The 25271-nt window shown below is 36.2% G+C and overlaps 2 protein-coding genes across 5 annotated transcripts in view; one reads left to right on the top strand and one right to left on the bottom strand.

Moving 5' to 3' along the window:
* LOC142343601 (citrate synthase, mitochondrial-like) overlaps positions 1-25271 on the top strand; it is a 300476-nt gene that overhangs the window by 143634 nt on the left and 131571 nt on the right. The gene's annotated exons all lie outside the window — the stretch shown is intronic.
* Positions 9757-25271, bottom strand: part of LOC142352293 (uncharacterized) — a 68785-nt gene continuing 53270 nt past the window's right edge. For 3 of the 4 annotated variants that reach the window (XM_075404814.1, XM_075404833.1, XM_075404840.1), the window contains exons 8-12: positions 20086-20276; positions 15239-15414; positions 13475-13555; positions 12876-12963; positions 9757-10014 (exon numbers count right to left, since the gene is read on the bottom strand). In XM_075404814.1, the coding sequence (XP_075260929.1) occupies positions 9837-10014; positions 12876-12963; positions 13475-13555; positions 15239-15414; positions 20086-20276 (714 nt within the window). In that variant the 3' untranslated portion in view covers positions 9757-9836. The remainder of the gene's footprint in view (positions 10015-12875; positions 12964-13474; positions 13556-15238; positions 15415-20085; positions 20277-25271) is intronic. The other variant, XM_075404823.1, reaches the window with a different exon arrangement.

Raw genomic sequence — 25271 nt, 5'->3', positions numbered from 1 at the left:
GTTAAACTGTTAGATCAATAGGACGCTCTTTTCCGATGACAATTTATAGCTTATTGAATTTGTTTAATCGCTCATCTTCACTTCAAAGCGATTTTGAGGTGTTTCTTGGATCATGACTGAATGCTTTGAGAACTCTGGTCAAATATAACTGCTATCCAGGTTTAGTTTTAGAGAGAATTGAGACTAATTGCCTTCCTGTTTAAGCATTCCTGACTAGCATTCCTATTTAATCTTTTGCGTTCATAAGCGCATTGAAGAAAACAATGTTCAGTTTTGTAAACAATATTGCTCTATGATCTCTTGAATGAAATCTTTGTTAGTTGGTTTTGATTTCTTTACTGCTAATTGTTTTTCGAACTCCAGGGGAAGTTATTGCAGGCAGTAGTTGGTAGCTGAAATTGTACTGATCAGGGATTGATTCTTGAGAGCGAGGCAGAGCGAGTATTTTTGCTTCTTGGACACATAATAGTTTAAAAAGATGACGGCAACCTCAACTGGGGGAGGGGGTATGCTCTATTAATATGCAGAATGTAGAAGTTGCCCGCGAGTTGGGGGCGGAGAGGTACTAAGTGGGACAACCCCCAGGCAGCTGAGTCCACCTATACACTAAAGACGCTTTACTGAAATCCCTAGAAACCATATTTTTTGTGACTTACCGCCCAATCACACTGCAGGGATAATAGATAAGCCAATATACAACTATATTATGAGCAAAATAATTTAGTCCGTCAAGTTTTAAGTAGAAATTATAGTTGATTACTTTTTTTCGAGCCAAAATGAATGACGCTAAATCTGACTGAGAGTTGAATATACCAGATTTTGTTTGAAAATAAATAGCACAAGACTACTAAAATGAGCTGAAAAAATTACTCTCCTACCAAAATATTGGACAAGGATGATCTTTTATTAAATTGATGTTCCGTCAAATACTGCATGCAAATACTGCCTACATTTAAAACGTCCACTATAAAAAAATCACTTGATCAAAATGTTTCAACAATGAAAAACTGGAAACATATTTTGGAGTTAAAAGGTTTTTCGATGTTTTCCGCTAGGTGCATAAAGTTTGATTGCCACACGCACGTGCCCTGTCGGTACATAGTGATTTTCTTTGTAATGGTATGTGCTCAGCATTCAACTTTACATAACGTACTTGATTTGGGGAAAAAACGGAAAAGATCCAAGTTTTCTTGCAATTCCTGTACTCTTTTTAACTCTCTTATCGGGAGAAAAAACTACGTCCTCGTCTCGTTTTAAACAAGAAAACAATTTACTCAAATGGCTGTTAAGTTCTTTGCTAGCTGCAAATTATCCCTAATTTTACCGTTAATTTTAGTCAAATTTGTAAACATAACCCACTAACGTCCATCGAATTGCTCTCAAACGACCGACTGACTTCGTCAGTAGCTAGCCACGGTTTAGTGAGGCCAGCTTTAGCTTAAAAGAAGGAACTTGAGGTACGCGCAGCTGGGGCATGCACGGGGGGTTGATGGGCGTGGGAGGGGGGCAAAAGTGGAGGGCGGGTCGGTCGATATTGACCTAAACAATGTGCAGGGGTAGGGATGGGGGGAGGGGGGAGGTGTGGGCGGCGGGGGGGGGGGGGAGGGGCTGATATAGGAGAGGGACGGGGTCAACTTCTCGGAACCGTTTTTCATACCATACGTATAGGTCTCCAAAACAGTTTGTGAGTCGAATACTTGGAGGCTAGTGAGCTGAAAGGCATTAAGAGAACTTAATGCCCGTTGGGCGCTACTTTTTACCCCGTTTATGAGGACAAAAAGTCAAATGGGTGATTCGAAAAATCGATCAAATGAAAAATCGCATAAGAAAGACCAACAGGACATATAAAATTGCTACAAACTTCATTCGAGAGCAATTAATCAACGATGAACAAACTGCCTTCAAACGAAAGCCGGAAAATTTAATTCAGTGGAGGTTGTAGGCTAGATAGACTCTTGATGGTGCAAAAATTCGGACCAAGTAGTTAAAAATACAGAAGCATTTACCACTCGGCTATCAGGGTTTTGAGACAGATTATCTTACAATCGCTTTTTACAGCAACGGACTATTTCTGAATAAGTCAGAAAATCGAGAAAATCAATTTAGTTCACGCAAAAAATCCAATAGTTTTGCATTAAAAAGACACGCATGCTTACAATTTATTTCTAAGAGCGGTTAAAAAGTGTCGTTTCTGTAACACCTAAGGTGTCATTGAAACGGAAATTTTGGTAATATCCCTGACATCGCGGTGAGTATAGACGTGACGATAGACCCTAATCGTCCCAATTGACAAAACAGTTGACTTTTGGACGATAAAAGGCCGTTCTTCACATCATCATCAAAGATTAAAAAGGCTTTCGGCTCATGACCATAATTCTGAAATTAAAGGGGTTTATAAAAGCGGTTTATTTATGAAAATCAACTTCAGATAATTAATGTTTGCGACCGTGGGACTCAACAAATTTTCATTTTTGATATTTTAAAGTTAAATTCACATAGATATACTATATCAGTAATCTTTTGCAAATTTCAAAACCAATTTGTCTGTTTATTTTGTTGAGACGGTAATTTTTGTTACTGTTTACTGATGATTTGGTTTCTTTCATTTTTGAATATTGTTACAATGATGCACTGTCTTCAACTGGCGCCTTCTTGACGCCACTAATACCGTTAACATCATTATTAATCTGTTTATTTTGGATCTCAAACGAGATTGTATAAACATAATTTTATTTACCCAGCTAACGAAGTTTGGTTTTGAAGCTTACATTATGCCAAGACATTCAATTTATTGATTTTTGGGACAAAATTATGGATTGTGTTACAAGAGAGTGTTCATTTAAACTTTCGTGATAAATATTTGCATCTCTTGATAACGTCGACAAAACGTCAAATTTTCTGAAATACACGCAAATATGTTGCAAGTATTTTACAAACATTGTCGTTTTCTTGACATCATTTTTTATCAATATCTTTTTAAAAAAACACTTAAGTGTGAATTTGTTGCTATATAAAGGTAAACATCGATAAAGAAAGAGCTGAATTACTCTTATATTTAGATAGTTACGATGAATTCAAAAAGGAAAATATAACGATAACATGTTTTTAATGATTATAATCAACTTTAAATCTGTTATCCTCCGACGGAGCATATAGTATAGTATCAACCACCAAAAAATCGTGTAGGATCATATACTAAATTCTGACTCCAAAAACTGAAAACCTGCAAGGAAATCTTCCTGTCAAATCTGATTGATACTTCTCCGACCACGAATAAAAACTTGTTCTGATCAAATACGACACAAAAAAAGTCTGCAATTCTTCCCCAGGTTGAGGTCCCAGACGGAAGTGACGTCTGAGCAGACCATCCCAGACGAAAGTGATTTCTGGTCAGACCAAAATCAGACCATTGCCCAGACTTTTGTGTGCTCGAACTAATTCCCGACCCTGTAATTTTGGTCTGGAAGCACAAAGTGTGTGTTTGACTTCAGTCTGATCAGAGGTCATTTCCGTTTGGCGCTTCAATTTGGGTTCAATCCGCAACTTTGTTTTAAAATGATTCAACATACAGATCATCAAGAATTTGAGATATATAGAGACAGTGCTAACATTACAACTTCTGGTACTAAAATCAATTTTTTGTCAAAAAAAGGAAATTTTTTTTAACCCAATCTTTCACTAATAACGTGAAAGGAGCGCAAATTATACATGCGATCAAAGTGAATAAAGCCAAGTGAGCGACAAATTTAAGTGATTGGGAAAAACTAGCGGAAATCCAAAACGTGAACTTACTGAGACCAAATATGGAAACCAGCATCAAATATGAGTAAAATTACTAATAAAATTATCGCCACAGACCTAAAATGAGTCAAAAGTATTGCCGCTGTAGTTTTTTGGTTACCAGACCTCTTTCAGAAGGTCTCAATAATTTTGCCACAAAAAATGGTCTATTTGAAGTTAATTTTTTTTCAAAAGCGGCTGTTTTTGCAAGTTTTTATGGAAATTTCTTTAACAAAAAACGCGGTGATAGAAGTACCCAATAAATTTAAAAAATCAATTTATCACAATATTCAACGTCGGAAAAGAGGACTTAAAAACATAGACTTCTGAGGCTTGGAAGACTTCGCGGACAAACCAAAAAACCGAACTCACTTAAATCTCAAGCTAAGACTCAATAATAATCGTAAAGTTACTTAATATATCTCTTGCCAAAAAAGAAAAATTGAATCCAAAAAATAAACTGAAGAAGACATTAGTTCGTTAAGTAAACACTGAAAAATTGAAAATCAATACTTACGCTAAAAAAATTGTCATCGAACTAGTCTGAAGACTTTCAAAATAAGATTGCTCATATGTGTGTTATTGGGACAGAGACGGCGTGACGATTGGTCAAGCTTGTGATAGATTGATCATGCTCGTGTTTATGTCATCCTTGTGTTCTAATTTAATATTAATTAACGCCTCTTGAGGGTGGAGGAACTATATACTCAAATGTGTTTTTTTGAAAGTCAATTATCTTCGATCCATATATTAATCGCAGAGAGTTGTGAGTGGTATCAATAAAAAAACCTGTCCAACGGCGAAAATGGAACTGAAACGTTTTTTGCTTCTGGTTTTCTTGAACGAGTTATCGTGGTTTAATTTTTAGTGAATATTACATCGATCTGCGTTATTTTCATTCACTTTTTCCTGAATTTTTGCCTTAAATTTCGGGAATTTTGCTAAAAGTAAAAATTTTTCATAATAGTGCTGTTGATTTTATTTTTTAAAGATAAAAACTATGGCTGACTAATTTCATTTAAATTTTATGGCTTATAATTTGGCTAAATATTTCAAAATTCAGCCTTTTTCATCGAAAATTTAACGAAAAAATTTCCCTATTCGATTTTGAAAAAACTCGTCGGAAATACATACCCAAAAACAACTAAAAAATCTTTGTACATTCCAGAAGTGGCTAGTACCACTTTCACTTCTATTCACAGTGCTCTGGAATTAAAATTTCGCGTTTTTGCTAATCCTACCCGATGATTATGAAAAACGTGGCAATTGTTTTTAATTTTTTAACTTACAAAATACCTAGATTGAAAAAAAGTGTTCATAATGCACGAACAGCAACAGCAAGCCTGTTTGTGGTTCAATCTTGGACTGTTATAAATAGGAAATAATTCGGATGGTAATTATTGGGCCTTTTTAATTTAAAAAATTCGATCTTTTTTATGTTAACAGAACAATCGAAATCAAAACTCACTGTTGATAAGTCTATTTGGCTTCCTAAATAGTTTCAAAAAAATTATTTGGTTTTTGTACTCCAGAGACTATGGTGTTATTTACATTTAAAAATCTTTGATTTTTAATAAATAATAGCTTTTTGAACTTTGCCATTAATGGGTCATCTATCTATTTCTAAAACCGCAATAAATAGCTAAAATTTAATCTTTAATGCAGTTTTAAGCGTTAAGTTGTTGTTTTCTGGCTTTGACACTACTGGGTTTCACAATTTTTTTCTGCGTTTTCGGCTTTGCCCCATTTTTAACGCTTTTTTCTCGTTTTGTCACAGTATCTTATTATTGAGAGTTTCCATATCACAATATTGACGTTCATAATTAGGCACAATTGAACGTATCGAAGTCTTTAAATATATAGATTAAATGTTTTAAGCGGCTTCGACACCCCTTACTCGACGAAATGAATTGAATTTTTTACAATTGTTTTTATCTGTCGTTTTCACTTCGTATTTATGGTCGCATGAAATTTCCCGGAGAATGAAAGGTCTGATTGGTTTTTTAAGGAGAAACAATGGAACTTACACTCTGATTTGAGTAGATGGCTTCGATGACTTTGAAAACAATTGTTTTCAAAAACAAAATAACACTTTTTAGCTTTTTGTGCTTTTTGTTACCTAGTCTTGTTAATAACCGGTCAAATAAGACAATATTGGCGCCAAAAGGAATGTGCAAGTGTACAAAATCTGTTGTTCTAAAAGGTTGCGGTTTTAAATTACTGGCCTCGACACGAGTTCTCCGCAAAAAAGAGAGAGCTTCAAGTTTTGATTTTGTCTATATTTGACGTTCTATTGGTAAACGTATAGCATATTCTGGTTAATTACAGATCTCAAGAGCTTCTTCTGGGCAAATAAACAAACATATTTACTTATTTCTTTAGTAGTTAATGGCTTTTATGACTTTGACTATAATTGTTTACAAAAAAAAAACAAAAAAACTATTTCTTAACTTTGCACTTTTTTCTCCTTTTGGTCTTTTTTACCTATTCTCAATAATGCAAGGTCACATTCCACAATATTTGTTCATTGAAGGTGCAGCAAAAGATGTCTTGAGATGCAAAATTTGGCTTTAAGGCTTCCACAGCGTTTTCTCTCAATTCTCACATGAATTTTTGTTTGTTGTCTCTATCTGTTGTTCTTTTTGTAACTGCGTAAATTCTGTTCGAAAAAGACTGGAAAATTTGGGAATTTTCTATTTGTTCCTCAGTTGGAAGACAATTATACCAAAACGTGGATGAGCGGGGTCGGAATATTGTGTGCGAACGCACATTACCGAGTCTCCATGTTTGAGGTACGATGCAATATAAAGATGAGATGTATAAGAGCCTCGCTGTCGATTCGGTTCTCTCAAAAACTCTTATCAGAAATCGATAACCTCTATATACCACATTGTTTTATATAAAAAGCTTTAGTAATTGGATTTCTATTTGCACATAAGATCTCCAAAAAAATATTGTAACAGATGTGAAAATTTTCAAATCTTCCACAAGAATTTTTTTTGAGATCTAGTAGTCAAAAAATCTAATAATCTACAAACATAATATCTAGTAATACAAACAGAACCGTCTGGTTCCCGATAAGACGCTGAAATTTGTGTCGGGAACCACACGGTTCTGTTTGTTTTAAGAATTCTGGTTTTTTTATTGATCACGAGACTATTTTAATCGACGCATTTTCTAGACAAAAGTTACAAACTGATGATGATAGGCAGATATTCTCAGCAAGGGGCTTCAAATTACGTCATTAGACGTAACTATGAACCACTGCTAAAATTCAAAGTGAAAATAGTGCTTCCCTAAATAGTACTTAACTTGAGATCGCAAATGCATCTCTTTTAAAAGTCAAGATAGAAGAATGACATAAGGCAGAGTAAATGTTTGCCTCTATGTCAAACTTTGGAAAGAGCTCAATCTGGTCTTTTTTAAAAAAAAATTGGTTCCTTCGTCCAAATGTTCATTGCGACCATAGGAATTGCTTGCCCGTACCGAACCCCCAGAACCCAACAAGCCTCATTCAGGAAAAAATCAGGCAAGGTCCCAGGCCTGATTCAGAGTCGGATCATGTCAAATATAAGGCTGCTAAGAGAATACTCCAGAGTCGATCTCTGAGGTTTCTATTGACAGAGAAAAATCAAGACTTGGGGGTCTCTGCGTGATAAAATGTTGAAACGATTCCACTTCCACTAGAAACTATGCAATAACTTATTAACCTACTATGCACAAACCCTAGAGCAAGAGGAGGTTCCTTGACACCTAGGGCTGAAAAAACTCAAAAAAAAGAAAAATTTTCAGAAATCACGAAAAAAAATGAGAAAATTAGTATAAAAATTGCGTGTTTTTAGCGATCGGTTGATCGTCAGCAGCCATGGGGGGATTTGTACCGGGGGTGGATGGAGGGGAGGGGTGGGCAACAGTGGCGGGGGGGGGGGCAACAGCGTTGGCGTTGTGGGGTGTAGGGGTAATAGTTGGGTGGGGGGCAACAGTGGGGGTGTCTTCAAACTCTAAGAACCGCGCTTCACACCATAAGTATAAGTCTTCAAAGCAGTTTTAGCTAAAACACAGCTGCGCTACCTGTTTATCAATTTTTCTAGGAGGAAAAGTCGAAAACGTCAGACGAAAAATCGAATTAAAAAAAACGACAGGACTAATATAATTCCTACAAACTTCGTTTGAGCGCAACTAATTAAATGATACATACGATCTATAATGAATAAACTAATACCTAAGAGCTTTTTCAAAATTGATATTCGAAACCAAAACCTCAAAACTAATAATCAAGAACCAGGGCATAAAAGTTTGGCACTACTTATATGCACACTATTGATCTTTAACTAGAAAAAGTTTATAAAAATTAAAGTTTCATAAGTGAGTTCAGAAATCATTTTTTTGAGTTCAGAAGTCACTTTTTAGTGTGAGGTAAGTCAAGCAATTGACTTAAAAGCAGAAATGACGTCCAGCACACAAATTTTAACTGCAAAGCAATTGAAGTCACTGAAATCATTGAAAAAGTCAATGCTAAGAAGTCAGGTTGAAAGCATCATCGCTGGAGACGACGAATTAAAAAAAATCACTATGTCCCAAATAACAGCCGTTATCGCTACGCGGCTATTAATATTCTTTGCTAAAACTATTAATATTCTTTGCTAAAACTCTTTTGCTATAACTTCTTTGCTATTTGATCTAAATAAATACACCCAATAACTCAAGCACAAGCCTTGAATGAGCTTTATTGTCACATAGAAATAGCAGAAATTGAGAAATACGACAAATACTGAAATTTGGAATCTCATTTTCTCTTCGAGTAGTGAAAACCTGTAGAAACACAAAGCACTTCTTCGAGTCTTAGGAAACCTATAGAATAACAATTTTCCTCTTGGAGTCGTAAAAACCTGCAGAATCTCAATACTTCTCTTTGAGTCGTATAAACCTGTAGGAAATCAGAACTCCTCTTCGGGTCGTAAAAACGTGCAGAAGATTAATACCCCCTTCAAGTCGTAGAAAACTGCACAAAATCAAAACTCCTCTTCGTGTCGTAAAAACCAGTAGAAAATCAAAACTCCGCTTCGGGTCGTAAAAACCTGTAGAATACCATTACTCCCCTTCACGTCGTAGAAACCTGTACAAAATCATTACTCCTCTTCGTGTCGTAAAAACGTGTACAAAATCAATACTCCTCTTCGAGTCGTAGAAACCTATAGAATAACAATTTTTCCTCTTCGAGTCGTAAAAACCTGTAGAATTCCAATATTTCTCTTTGAGTCGTAAAAACCTGTAGAAAATCAAAACTCCGCTTCGTGTCGTAAAAACCTGTAGAATTCCAATATTTCTCTTTGAGTCGTAAAAACCTGTAGAAAATCAAAACTCCGCTTCGTGTCGTAAAAACCTGTAGAATTCCAATATTTCTCTTTGAGTCGTAAAAACCTGTAGAAAATCAAAACTCCGCTTCGCGTCGTAAAAACCTGTAGAAAATCAACACTCCTCTTCGATTTGTAGAAACCTATAGAATAACAATTTTTCCACTTCGTGTCGTAAAGACCTGTAGAATCCCAATACTCCTCTTCGAGTTGTAGAGACCACGAATACCGCAGTATAGCTACACTCAACGTAGAGCTTCGCAGACAAATTTCTAAAAAGCCATAATGTACGCTCATTACTAATCTGCCAGTTGACGTTTTAATCCGCAATAAGCAATGCGAAGGGACTTTTAGGCAATCTGTTAATTAACTATTAGATTTTCCTTCAATTCTCTGAATTTGGCTTGCTGTTAAACAGTATGGCATGTCGGAAAACATGGACAAAAGCAGGTATAGTCACCCAGGTTGAGGTCCAGACCCAATTTGAGCTACGCACACGTGTGTTCCCAGACCGAAATTACAGCGTCTGACAGCGTCTGAAATTACAGCGTCAATTTGGCGGAAAACATTGACAAAAGCACGTATAGATATACTCGCTAAAAGCATCATTTGCCCAGTATAATTATATTTCAATTATCACTCAGTTATTATCAGACTCCAATTATCTCCCGTTAGTAAACTTTTCCCCCAGTTTCTAGTTATTTATGCACTCTCGTATCCTCTGTCTGATCTGTCTGACTTGTTCGGAGGGTCCCGGTCCCGTTCTGACTTGCTACTTATGTTGTAACTCTCTCTATTTTGTACATTGGGGATGGTGCTATCTTTGTCCCCGTTTTCCTCGGACATTCTCTCAGACCCATCTGCCCAGTGAATAGCCCTACTGAAATTTGGAATATAACCATCTGATATTTAAATTTAATCAATTTTAAAACTGTATAAACCGTAATGGTTAATAACAGGCCTCATAACAAGGTAAGCAAACCAGGGCCCGGGTTGAGGTGTCACCGCTAAAAATTGCTAAAAGATGTAAGATTTGCGGTTAAATTGAGTAAAAATGTAAGCTTTGCGCCCACTGCGATGAATGCGGTGACAAAAAATATTTAAGCAGTGAAAATTTTTTTCACCGCCTAAGCGGTGAAAGAAAATTTTTCACCGCTACCAGCAGAATGCCGTGAAAAAAAATTGTCACCCTTAAAATCGCTAATCTTACAAATATTCACCGCGCTAATTTCAACGCGTATCTTAAATTCACAGGAAATATCATTGAATTCAGTGACAGATGGAGCTGTGGAATAATAAGTAATAACGAGGTTCGAACCCTTGTCCGGCAGTTTGTTTTTTGTAAGAAGTCCGGTGAATGCGGTAAAAAAAATTTCCACCGCTAAAAAACGCAAAAATTCACCGCATTCAACCCGAGTCGTGGAAATTTTGCATCAAAAAGGCACGCACGCTTAAAATAATTGCGTTCGATCGAGTAATACGTTCAATCGAGTGGAGTTAAAAGTGTGAACAAGTGCAGAAATGTAACACACAAACTAACTTCTTGAGGAAATACTCATAATTAGTGTTCTAGCTGATCTTAATTTTTGCTCTAGCTCAGCCAGCACAACATGTAACTACTGAATGGATGAGTGTATGAAATGTTCTATTTTACAGTTATTTTGAGCTCCATTACTATGCACCTAGTCCTTAAAAGCAAATGAGTTAAATACGCAATTAATAATTAAGAGAACAACTACATCGGTTTAAAAAATGAGTAAGAATATAAGAACAACATTGGAAAGGCCAAATGAGCGTGCTTGGTTACGGTTTTAACGATGTGCAGGGGGTGAGATTAGATTGGTGAAGTAGAGGGGGACGGGGGAGTCAACTCTCAGAACTGCCATTCACACAATAAATTTTTGTATTCAAAACGGTTACGGTGAATCGCATACTTGGATCCCATTAAACCGAAAGGCGCTAGGAGAACTTAATGCCCTCCGGATTCTACCTGTTATCCCATTTTTGAAGACGAAAAGTCATATGGGTCAGTAGAAAAATGGGTCAAGCAAAAAACTGAATAAAAAAGATCACAGAACAAATATAATTGCTGCAAACTTTGTTTGGAAGCAATTAAAAATAAATTCTTTTTTAAAACCATAATAAATTTTATCATGCAATGTGTCCATGTTCCATAGAAAAAGCCTACACCTGCAGACGTTTCCGCATAGGAATTGGACAATAGTTAAACTTAAATGAAAAAAGTATAGGTACTTTTTCAACTTTTCAGTTTCACCAATGACAAAATTATTGTTTTATAATAACTTAACCAAACAGGTTCCAGATTCTCAGGAAAAAGCTTTGATAGCTTCGCAAACTTGTAGTCTTTAATGCAACAATGAAAGTAAGGCCTCTGAATCTAACAAAAACCAGTTGTCTCAATCAGATTGAAATTTAAATTGTGTCTTCAGAAACTGCCCTAGAAATACCTTCAATTAGATTGATACTCCATGATCAAATGAAATTTAAAAAACCATGAACTGAGGAAAGTTATTTTAAGGATGAGACAAAAATTTTCAGACAAGTACATACTTCGAAACAAGTAAAGCGTAAGGGATAAAGAGTGTAAAGCTACCTCTTTATCCCGTTCTCGAGGAAAAGCTAAAAGGTCAGACGAAGAAAAACTATCGGACGAAAAATCGGAAGTAGGAAAAATTGCATAAGACCAGCAAGAGCTATGTAATGGCTACAAAATTTGTTTGAGAGTAATTAAAAATAAAGCGTGGATTTGAGTAATAAAAAAATATAACACAAAATCACTTGAAAAAGCCGCATACAAAACTGCACAAAGCAAATACGCTTTTCAGCTTTGAGGAGCTATCAAACACCGAAAACTTACAAAGATGGTCACCAGATTTCAACATTGGTGCGAAATAAATCAAAGTGCGCTTTCGTCGGGCGAATTGCTCTCAAACGACTGGCTTGCTTCGAAAGCTGGGGATTAGGGATGCTTAGGGATGCTATTGGCATTGAGGGAGGGGGTGACCGGTGTTTGTGTGAGCGCGTGTGTGTGTGTATGTGTGTGTGCTGGGGGCAGCGTGGCGGAAGGCTGGGTCAAGCAATGGGGTGTAAGGTTACGAAAGCTAGATGAGAAGCGGGTTCAAATCAGCAGGTGGAGAAGGGTGGACAATGGGAGTTTCAAGGTGGGGGACTAATGGCGGCGGGGGGGGGGGGCTGGGTTGACTGAGGGAGTGGACCACCCTTCACACATTGAAATAGTCTTCTCAAAACGGTTTTCCTGAACCGCATTCCTAGAGTACAGTAATGCATAAGGATCTACGAGATCTTAATGACCTCCTAGTGCTAACTGTTCATCCCGTTTTTGAGGACGAAAAAAAAATGAAAAACTGGCCAAGCGAAAAATCGCATTAAAAGAAGATCAAAGGACTAATATAATTGATAAAAACTTAGTTTGAAAGCAATTAAAATTAACTGGTTGACTTCGTAAGAGTTTTTTAAACGTTGAATATCATTAACAGCTCGATATTTTCATATTTTGCTTATAAACATGTAAAATGGACTTTTTGCACTTCGAGACAAAATTTAAAAATTTTGTAGATGTTTAATAAATTTTGTTGGAAACGAAATGGTTATTATTCGTGCTCTCATTTTACTGACCTATTGTTTTTTTCTAGATCTTATCTTGGATTCGATTCAACAATTTTTATTAAATGAAAGTTTATTTTTTAGGGTCATACTTACGGCAGTCGTTCATAGCTCCTTTCCATTTGATTTGCAGCATCAATTGACGAACGGATATGTGAACTATCCACGGAAGCAGTGCTAAAACCTGCAAACAAAATTACCATTTTTTGAAGAACCCCCGTCAATGAATCAAGAACGTTTATGACATGTAACCCTGTAACTTACGATTACAGAGTATTAGTACTATCCAGAAAACTTTCAGCAAAATTGTCACTGAATCAGTACTGAATCAGACAGATTTCAGAACAGTGCTTCTCAGAGGTTCTGAATACAAGCAAAATTCAGAACAAAATGATCTGAATTACTCTAAATTATAGAAAACTGTCTCTGAATTAGAAACAAATTCAGTGCAAAATGTGACCCCAATCAGCCTGGTAATCAGCAATGAATTTTACTTTGAGTTGGATATACATTACTGTATATAGATCAATGTTTGCTATAGAACTTAACATTTATTGAGCTGCAAATTACCTTTCGGGCTGAACTTTTTAAAACTATCTTCACACTGATCTAATGCTAATGTGAACAATTTGTATATATATTTTTTGACGTCTTACCTAAACTACTATCGATTGTGAATAAAAACATGAACTTACTGTTCCTTCGTTGTCTGCGACTAACAGGTATCGCAATTCGTCGGTTGGCCGAATGGTAGAAATCTCTCTTCTCACTTTGATCTAAAAAATTTGTTTACAAAATTCCCATCTCAAAACATAAACCGACTACCGTAGAACAAATTGCTCTGGAATGACAGGCGGGGCAATTTAATTCAGTGCCTGTAACCTAGACAAATTTTTGCCTTATAGATGCAAAAGAAAATCAGACCCGGGAGCGATTCGAACCCTCGGCCTTCGTCTTTAGTTAAGATAGGTACCAGGGACTGATATGAGATCAAAATTTCTGAAAATGATCCTTTCTCATCGAGTATTAGCGGTAATGCCTATTTACTTTTGCTTTTACTTTTTCCTATTTTGTCTATTAATTAATTCGAGGTCCCAGAACGGACTGACTTCCCAGTAAAATAAAACTCGCGTCAATACGTATAACAAAATTTACTTCTACATCCCGGGTCGAGAAAGAAATGCAAAAATATGTAAGATAAGCGGTGAAAAGTTAGTTTTTTCACCGCAAATTTCGTACATAATTTTGCGGTGAAATGCGGTGAATGCGGTGAAATTATGTAAGTTCACCGCTAGACTAAGCGGTGATCTTACAAAAATTCACCACAATTCACCGCTAAAATATGTAATTTCACCGCCCTTAGAAGGGTCCGAACCTCTCACCACCTGCATGTAATCCACTTCTTCTTCCACTGCGCCATCTCTCACGAACTTCAATTATTTTTTTATTGAATATAAATCGAATTCACTCTACTTTCTGCAAAACATGCGCGGTGAATTTTTGTAAGATTCGCAATTTTTAGCGGTGAAATTACATATTTTAGCGGTGAAATGTGGTGAATTTTTGTATGATCACCGCTTACTCTAGTCGTGAAATTACATAAATTCACCGCTTAGAAAAAGTGTCAAAAAGATGTAAGATTAAGGGGTAGTTCTAGTGGGAAGGCAAATCTAACAATTCTTACCACACTCACCATTAATTTCACCGCATTCTTTGCTGATCTCGAACATCTTTAACAATTTTTTCTAAGTGGTGAATTTATGTAAGTTCACCACTAAGTTGAGCAGTGAATTTATGTAATTTCACCGCATTCACCGCTTATCTTACATAATTTGGACACATTTTTTCGAAGCGATGAATTTATGTAATTTCACCGCTAAATTCAGCGGTGAAATTATGTAATTTCAGCGCTACCAGTCGATAAAGTTTTTTTTCATCGCATTCACCTTCTGATTTATGTAATTTCACCGCATTCACCGCTTATCTTACAAAAATTTCCGCATTAACCGCTTATCTTACATAATTTTGCGTTGAATGGCGGTGACACCTCGGCCCGGGATTGATCAGGCTAGGGTCAACCTGCAGTTACGGTTAAGTAAGAGCTCATCCTCACACAGACAGCTTCACGGAGGCAGGGGATTGAACTCTCAATTATTGGCGTGTGAACCACACACCTTACTTCTCGGCTATCACATCAAGATCTTGGTAGAGTAAACCACGAAAAAGGAGGAGTGACTTTAATTGCGTGGTTGAGGGCATCCACATTTTTCAAGTTTAGTGTCGACAAAATTATCAACATTTTGTTGCATTTCGTTTCACAAAGCGCTGATCATGCCCAAATTTGATGCTTGGATCAACCCAATTGAGGGTCAAAATTGGAAGGTTCTGACATACGCAAAACCGCACAAAAATTTGAGAGAGTCTGGTCAGAAGTTATAATTATTATTAATATAACTTACCACTGAATTCACTCTTGAAACCCCCACTCGACTGTCCATACTCCTGTTGATTGCCAGGTGTGTAAGAGGACAGGGGGTGTCTATTTCTGCCGAGGACTGAGTCATAGTCATTATTAGTGGATGTCGCATCCCCTGCCATCATTGGGGTCGAGGTGGGAACACCCACGCCACGGTACCTATGAATATGGTTTGGTATCTGTGATTGGCCCATATTAGATACCACAGATAAGACCATGCATGATTCCATTTAATAATTCTCTGGATATATATTTCAAAGTTGCCTTCATTTTTTTTTAATTTATTACAAAAAAAATGCGAGAATAATAAAAAGAGCAAAATTCACTCAAAAAGTTTTTTGAAAAAGTCAGTAGAAGTCAATAAGGTTTAGTGAAAAAGATGAGCATATATATTACTTCAATCTATGTCATATGAATCAAGCCACAACCTAATAAAAACAAAAAAGACAATTTAATGAGCTCTTTTTTCTAAAACGTTTTCTTACAAAAATTAACAAAAACCTGTTATAATAAAATGCAGATAATCCCAATGCATTTCATTGTAACTTGTTTAACTTATAAAAAATTCACTTGTTTCTCAGTCCAAAGACGCATTCAATGACATATCTGAAAAGTTTGCTAAAAAACAAGAAATCTAAGCCTTTCTGGCAGAATGAATGGTTATCTTGTAAGATTCTGGCAGATTCTGCCAGAATCTTGCAAGATTATGAATAATCTTGCAAGATTTCTGCCAGAATCTTGCAAGATAACCATTCATTCTGCCAGAAACTTGCAAGATTGCTATTCATTCTACCAGAAACTTGCAAGATAACCATTTTTCTGCCAGAATCTTGCAAGATAGCAATTTTTCTACCAGAATCTGACAAGATAATCATTTCTCTGTTAGAATCCTCTAATATATCCACTTTTTTGCGCAAGATCCTACAAGATGAATTGATTAATGCTAGTAATTCTGACAGCAAGAGATAGGCGCGAAATCTCTTCTAAAATCCTTCGAAGCTCAAAAAAATGGCGAGCCGTGAGTCATCACATTTTTGGGCATTGGCAAAAAAACTTAAGCGTAAGGAGGTGAATTAAATGAAAGGAAGCTGTTTAAGATGCAAAGAATAATATCACATATTATTTTCGTCAGAAAAGGTAATATAGACGTGTAGTTTTGTGAATCTTGATTAAGTTGAAGGAAAAAAGTTTTTAATCGTAATTTATTTTGGGTTAACAGTTCTCAAAGGCAAACTTTAATTTGCTTTTTTTCAGATAATTCATATTTCCAGATTTAAAATCTATTCAAATGTATTATTTTTCTTTAAAAACACGCAACTGATTCTCAAGTAAATTTCTGGTCAAAATGAAATGCGTTGCATGAATGAGAGCCAATAAGAGGACAGCTCGACCGGATCGAACTAGCAAGAATCTTGCAAGATAACCTTTTTTCTGCCAGATCTTTCAAGATAGGCAGTTTTTGCAAGATTCTGGCAGAATCTTGCACGATAACCATCTGGTATCGACTGGGGTTTTCATAGCAAGTCTAGGTAAAACAAAAGTATAAGTTGCTTCTCGATCTCGTTTACAAACAGCAAATTTTTGACAAATTGAATCAAGTCGCGACAAGAAATTGCAAAAACATGAGCAACAAAAAATAAGGACGAGAAAAAACGTCAAGCTGCTGAATAAAATTGCACGATAAACAGCCTCCTTTCTAATATATATCTTGTCAAGTTAAGAAAAATTACAGTAGAAGAAAAACAAGAATTATCCTAAAATTAGGAAACAAAAGGTGGAAAAGGGTGAAGGGAGAAAGTGGAAGAGGGGGTTGCGAGGGGCTCAAACACCTAAGATTAAGAACCGCCCGTCTGACCATGAACTTGTCTCCTCAAAACAGTATTGGTGAACAGCATACTTAGAAACTAATAATGCGTTTGCGGACTGAGAGGTCGAGCTTAGACTTTAAGATATTGGTGCAGCCACTTTGTTTCCACTGGGCTTGACATTACGGTTACCAAGACTGCTTCAAACTTCTTTCGAGAGCAATTAAAAATATTGATGAAAGAATAAAATGTTTTCTTCAGATCTAAAAAAAATTGGTTAAAATTATGAACTATATTTAAAGGCACATTATACTCATTAGGGAGGCTGGGAGGTTAATCTTTAGTTCCATTTGCATTCAATTTATTCAATTTGGTTCCATCATGGCACCGTCGTAATTGAGATTTACTAGAACAAAAGATATACTAAAACAGCTATGAGCATTTTTTTATTAGAAATTTATAGTGAGGTATTTCACATCTTAGCACAATCGGTAAGCGAATAAACAAAAATGATCGCAAGAATAATAAAATATGGCGGAAATGAAACGAAACGACTGGAATGCACCATGATTTCAACCAAGCATTCTGCAAAATTGGTAGTTTTTGTTACTTTCGGTGCAATTCATTTTGTCCGTAAAAATTATTTCATCTGGTTCTTGTTCGTGGCTTTTCTCAACAAAACAGGCTGGGCAATTTAAACGGCAGATGTTTCTCCTTATTTCAACATACGGCCCTTTTTGTAGGAATAATAAATAAAGTTACCAATAAAATCAATATTTTTTGTTATGAGAGAGATGCAATTTCTAACTATTTTTTTTCAATATATTTGATTTTTTTTAACTTCATTCAACAACTTTTGTTTATTCGTATTGTTAAGCAGTCAGGGAACGCAATTTGTTTTTACTAAATTCAATTAGAGGAAAATCGGAAGCAGTTTTGGAAGTCCAAAACCATGCGTAGTTGTTAATGTAAATTGGACAATAGAACTTTAGGAGAACAATGAGAGTCTTTAATGTGCACTCGGGGATAATTCTCACTTTCTAATAATAAACCGTGTGTAAAAACTTGTAAGTCAGAGCCTACATCAGCCCTCAATTTTAATAGCTTAAAAAACAAACTCTACTGCATGGGAATACTGACGAGTAGCTTTAAACTAATTTGACGTTTCCCTTGTTTCAAGAATTGAAATTATGGTAGTGACTATGCCACTGCAGAAGATTTTATTCCAGCTATAAAAAATTGATTAGCGTTCTTTTTTATGTAAACTATCAAACAATTATATCTAATTCTGAGAGTTTGTTATTTTTATTAAAAATAATAATGCGCCAAAAAGATAATCCCTTTTAAACGGAAAGCCGACATTTTCTTTAGAGCAAAAATTGAAAAAAAGACGAAATGTAAACTATACTAATACTATTGATCAACAATTTAAAAAATTTCCTCCTATTATTTTTTTCTTCTAATCGTTCTCCGCAATAAATTGGAAAAACGCTAGTTATCAGTGTCATTTCTAGTTACCCGGAATTTCAATAGTGGACACACAAAACGAAAAACAACCATCGATTTTTTTTCGTTTTCTGTGTCCGCTATTGAAATTCCGGGAAACTAGAAATGACACTGATAACTAGCGTTTTCCAATTTTTTCATTTTTTGTAACTAAGTTATTAATTCAAACAATGGATTAGAACGAATGTTGCATACCAACCTACACTAACTAACGTACGACTAACTTCGTTCGAGCGACAGACGAGGCATATTAAGTTCAAGGTGGCTGTAGCCTCGATAATTTTTATGGGTATGCAAACAAATTGGTCGAAGTAGAGATTCGAACCTTCAGCTTCAAACATTAAACATACCCGGCAGATTGCCGGAAAATAGCCGCCGTTGATTCCAATAAGCATGATTGGGATTGAAATAACAGAAGATATTGAAAAAGAAAGATTTTTGTACAAAAACATTTTTTTAAGTCCGATTTATTTTGAAGGCATTTCGTAGTTGAACATACTTCTGTTTCTTAGAGAGAGGCTAAAGGGGCTCCTATCGATAACAATAAGCATTAGAGATGGTAAATAAGACTTATAGGAACGACGTTCAAATAGCGGGCATCTAAAATTGGGCTTTATGGGTTTATCCCGTTTCTACTTCTGACTTCAATTTTTTATACTGACCCTGTTCATTTTGAATTGCTTTGCTGCGCAACTGATGTTCAAAATCACTTTTAGCAGAATGAGAGAAGAGAGGAACTAGCCTAGAGAAGTCAAAAAGATTTCACGCAAAATGTTGAAAAGGCGGCAAAATGAGGTAAAGCGAAACATTTTTTTATTCGACGAAGTAAAAAAAAATAGGAGCGCTATAATAGCCGGCTGAATAGATGAGGGCGGCTATTAATAAAAGTGATATCATCCATTGTGATTTCTTATCTGACACTTGTTTCTGTTTTAGCAAGACCTGCCAAGACTTAAGATTTGATTTAAGACGTGCCAAGTCTAAAAATTGAGATGATCTGAGCTCCTATACAGTAATGATCCAAGTCATACAATTTCGCTGATTCAGTACTGATTAAGACATGACGTTCAGTCAGGGTATGTAAAATTTGATTGGTTAAATTTCGAGAAAAAAAAACAAATATATATTTTAGATACCTCTCTTTTTGTGCTCTTGAATTTCGTCATATTTCAGCCATGTACCAAAAATCTACTGAATCTACTCTTATTTTGGGGAGGGGGGCTTGTTATTACTATCAATGTATAGATAGATATATCTATTGTAACTTTCTGGCTCAAAATGTACATACATACTAAGCAAAGAATGGTCAAATTATGAAAAAGTTTATCGAAAAATTTTTTGAGCCCTATTTTTTCAAGGAAACGGATAAATCTCTTCAACAATCGATCCAGTTTTTCAAGCACTTTTCCATGATGTCTTTTTTGTATCTTTTCGCAAAAGATAAACGTCGACCAAAATGACCTTAACAATAAGGTTTCCGACCCCATTTTTTGTGGTTTAAAACGAGAAGTAATCGTACCTTGGTTTAAAAGCTAAGTTGTTTTGATCGGTCGGAACCGCTGTCCTGGGTTGCATGGGGTAGGAATAGTAAACGGAGGGGTTGCGCCCCCCTGATCGGGGTCTGCCTGACGCACTTTTATTACAGTGTTCACGCCTCCTTTTCTCTCTGCAATGTTTGCAGTAGTAACACAGAAAGTAACCGGCCGCCTCCTGAAATGAAACACTCACATGTTTGGATGATTAATAGGTTTAGAACGTAAAATTTCATCGACTGCAATTGGACAAATACTTAAATCAGATGAGGATGGGGTGGGTTGAGGGGGGCTGTTGGGGGGGGGGGGGGGTTCAGGGGGTTTGGGGGGAGGGGGTTGAGGGGGTGGTGAGTAGTATATAGATGAGCGGAGCTGCCCGGGGGGGTGGTGACCCCCATGTTTTAAGATAGGCTATAGCGATTTCAAATCATTTTGGTCACCATTGAATTATCGCAGCCATGTATAAAGATAGGTAATAGATTTTACATGTATTAACATTAGAGTTATGGGAACAACGTATAAATATAGGTCATAGATTTTACATGTATTAGGATTTGATTTTTGACCATAATGTATAAGGATGGGTAATAGATTTTACATGTATTGACATTAGAGTGATGAGAACAACGTATAAAGATATGGAATAGATTTAACATGTAATAATATTTGATTTTTGACAATAATGTACAAAGATAGGTAATAGATTTTACACGTATCAAGATTTGAAACAAGATACCAGCCAATTAGAATAGGTAATAGGTCTTATGTATAAGATTTCTCATTAAATTTTGCATCAAAAAATAAGAATAAGCTAACAGATAGCAAATTGGAAAATGAAGCTGTGTTATTATATCTACCAAGCTGTAAGCTGAGCGTAGCTATAATGCGGTGCTCTTGGTTTTTTTCGTCGTCTATTTTTGTTTTACATTTTTTCTAGAACATTCTGTCTCGTCACTGTTTAAGCGGGTTTTTTTCACGCTTGATTTCACGCTTTCTGCGCGACCTAAACTGCGCGTATTCAGAAGTCCTTTGTTGCAAAATCAAAACTGATTGTAAGAAGAAAGATTGTAACGTCCGGACAGGCTAGTGGTTAAGGCAACGGGCTGTTGATCAGGAGGTCAGTGGTTCGAACCTCGGCAGTGGAACTTTTTTTGAACCCAAAAACATCCTCCTTCGAATTAAACTTTTTAGGCAACGGCGATAACTTTTATCAACTCACTTCTGTATCATTTTCCATCTTTATTTTACGGTACGCAAGGGGTCCATATTATCATCCAGGGTCTCAAGGGGTCCATATTAGCAATATTTTCATCCAGGGTTGTCTACAGATCTGGTCAACACCTTGATAAATTAGTCAGAAAACTTTTAGATGCTCAGTTTGAACTTTAAAAACCCGGTTCAGGTTTCTCTTCAAGAATGATTACTTTAAACAGTTGACTCATCTACTTGACAAAACTTTTTTACAATCACATGTTCGCAGGCGTACAATTAATTTAAATGGTTAAAATGTATGAAAAACAATTCAGAAAGTTTAGATCATCAAAGGCGTCGTATGAATTCCATCTGCATCCACAATTCGTTTTGGATAGAAAAACGAGAGTCCCTTTTTAGTTTGCTCATAGGTTAGAATCTGGTGATTCATAGTTCTGAATCCTCTGTTAGTTGAGGCTATATTCACTGCATCATCCAGGACTCGTCTGTACTTCTGTAAAGGTCTATCACTGTTTTCTTCCAAAACACTCTTGCTGAGTCCTTTGCTGCTGAACTTAGTTTTGTTCGTTACTGAATTATAGCAACAATACGTTTTGCTACATAAACATAGCATTTCAGTACATCGGAACTCCTCCTTGAATAATCCAGGCTCACGCTTGTCATGTTTTACATGTTTATCGCAATAAGTTCTCAGAAAAAATTTACTTGCACTATTAGCATGGAAAACATCTGTACAGTCATTACTTCTCATCTCCTTCCAAATTCTTCTCATTTCTGGTTTAATGCACTCATAGAGATTTTTATGAGCCAGTGCCAGATACAAAGAATCAGTGTCCATTTCAAGCTCCTCAAATTTCTGAATATCACAGAACTTGCCAAAGAAGTTGTAGTAGAGCTCCAACATTCTCAGTTTAGCATACTGTAAGATAAAGAATCCAACAATTATAGGTTCACGATGCTCAACAATGCTTTTCACAAGCTCAACCTCATATATATCTGTCGACACCCTGTTCAATCTTCTAAAAAGACGGTTATTAATAGCTTTATGCGTCTTTTCATCGTTGAGATATAAAGTTTCTGTGTGCCGACTTCGATCCATAATCTGATAACCATACGAGCTGTTTCCAAGTAATTTCATAGTTTCAGCAACAACGCTAGAGTCCGGATTTTCATCACCTTCTCGCCTTGCATCAACAACAGATTGGACGAAACCGTTGAAACATTTTTGCGGGGTATAATCAACGAATCTGTGGATTTTGGTACAGCGTAGACCCAGCTTCAAATAAAACTTTAATAATGGTGTTATGACTATTCCATTGTTTAATTTGTAACTCGAAATCAACATTCGTTGAGGTTTTAACAATAACGCGTTTTTTTCAGCATATTCCAGCATGAATTTACCAATATTCTCTCTTCCAACATCACAGTTTTTGAAAATTGGAGGAAAGTTTGCAAATCGTTCACGGAGCTCCTCAGGAACTTCTAAATCGCATTGTACATATCCGAATAATTTATCTTCATGTATCCGCGTCAACAGTGTCTCTTTGCTCAAAGGTAACTTGTAGGGGAAATTTTTTCTAATGTGGTTCTTCAACATGGAGTTCTCCTGAACATGATCCCACCATTCACACTCTCGGATCTCTATAACTTTATATCCTTTCTTTTCCAGGTAAAGCTTTCGTAACTTATCAGATTCACGTTTCCGGATGCCAAACTCAAATTCATCCTCATTAAGATTTGGTCGAGTTTCCCTACAGGGACAGAAATGGTAGTAGCATCCAAGAGCTTCAAAAATTGTTTGGCAATGACCACAGAAACCATCCACAGTAAAAGAATCAATTTTTCTCTGTTTTCCAGTTGTATAGAAACTCTCAATAGTACATTCGGGTCTGGTTGCCTGATAGAAAGATATTACCATGTTCTCAAAATTCCTGATTTTGTTTTGACGAGCTTTGAACTTTTGAAGATTGGTATCAAACTCCCATCTAGTGTAGAGTCCAGTTGGCATCGCTTGGCACATGGAGAAAGGATACAATTGACTAGCATCTATTCCAACTATTGTTTTACAGATATTGTTTGACCTCCGGATGAACGTTTTGTCTACAACAGCTTTCCTCGTGAACACTATTGATGGACCACCAGTCATTTCACTTCGTATTTTCTCATGCAAGTCTTTGTCAGCTTCGATGAAAGGGTAAAATTTTCTATCAGTCGATTTATGAAAACAGATATTTGCTAAATTGGGTAGAGTACACCCAAGCTTTAACATATCAATTTTTTGATCGTGGTAGAATTTCATCATTTTCTTCATTGCTTGCAGAGTTGGTACAACATCTTTGTTGTTATACCAGCGAAGGAAATCGCGAAAAGTTGTCATTTTCTCCATCATCCACATTTTTTCAAGGAGAGCATAATTCTCTTTTCCAGATAAAGGCTTCTCTTTCAAACCCAGTTCCCGGAGAACATCTAATTCCTCTTTTCCAGATTCCATCATTTTCTTGAACTGATTGAAGTCCTTCTCCAAAGGATTTAGATTTTTCAGTTTGCTGAAGAAGGAGTCATAGGGTGGAAGATGATTGCAGTCAAGTTTCGTAAACGAATCGAACCAATCATATGGGAAATAACCTTTTGTCTCCTCAGATTGATATGCTTTCAGAAAAGAATCCAGAGATGTTGCTCCAGCAAGAAAGTTCAAAATATCGAGAAACTGAATATCACCGAATTTGAAAGAAATAAACTGATTGGCCTTTTTGATTACCGTAGGTTGAATATCTCTATCGTTAAGAAGATGGGGAATGAGATACGCTTTGATTAAGTTTAGGTCATATTTTCCGCTGTTGAATCCAAAAACTGGGAGAGTGTCAACATAATTGTTGAAGTGACGCAGGAGATCAAGGAGCTGCTTTTGCTGGATTTGTAAAAAGCTTTTAGATACATTACTATCTTCTGTTTCACTACTGATATTCGGTTGAGTTTCGGAAACAATTTGCAGTCTAGAGTAAATATCACTCAACCTAGTTTTGATCTCTGCTTCCACCGCCAAGAACTTGGGTCTCAAGTCCGCTTTGTTTTTTGCTGCTAGTATTTCCAGTTGAGCTACAAAGGATATGATGAGACGATTGGGATCCTTTTTGCATAAAAAAAACAGGTTCGTCCAACAAATTTGAAGAAATTGATACCGATACAGGTACATGAGTACCAATCCATGATGTTGTCGCTGTGTTATTGATTTCCACCGATTGAACACATATTGCTTCGAAGTCGAAGACGACAAAATTTCTGAAGAGGGTATGATCTTCTGGATAAGCGATTGAGAAGTTGTCAAGCTTCTCAAATAGTGTTTCCCGCAAAGAATAAGCACCTCTCGGATAGACATTTTTCACTCGTTCTTTACAAGTTTTCAAGTGACGGTTGAAGTTTCCTGAATGGTTGAAAAAGACATCACAGCTGGGACAACGAAACTTCTTGAAGAATTTGTTGATATCATTAACATAACAGATATGATTGTAGTATCGAAGCAGTTTAATGTTTTCGTCATATCGTTCAACGCTGCGTCGAACAAGTTCACCAATAATTTCACCGTCTTCAATGTCAAAACCATAGATGAAAATGTTTTGTTTGATTAGTTCTTCTATTATTGGAATTTGATCAAAGGAAACACCTGTGAAACTTTCAGGGTCGCAACCGCTTACAGTAATAAAATTGTGAAATTTCAGTTGCATGTAGTTCAACATCTACTGATCCAAATAAATGAATAGCAATTGCACGGAATAAACACAAATTATCGTTATATGGTTCATTGTGTCCATTTGAAACGAGACAATTTACTTCAGGATTCCTTAACAGGGGCTCTGGAGAGGCGAATCTGTGCAACCCATAGGTATATTCGTAAGAAGCGCTACAAAAACGGTAACATTTGTAATTACTGTGAATCGCCATTTTGAGTTTTGACGTTCTTGCG

The sequence above is a fragment of the Convolutriloba macropyga genome, chromosome 1, assembly GCF_964194025.1.
Source record: "Convolutriloba macropyga chromosome 1, txConMacr16.3, whole genome shotgun sequence".
Lineage (NCBI taxonomy): Eukaryota > Metazoa > Xenacoelomorpha > Acoela > Convolutidae > Convolutriloba > Convolutriloba macropyga.
This window is presented reverse-complemented; position numbering and strand designations above follow the sequence as displayed.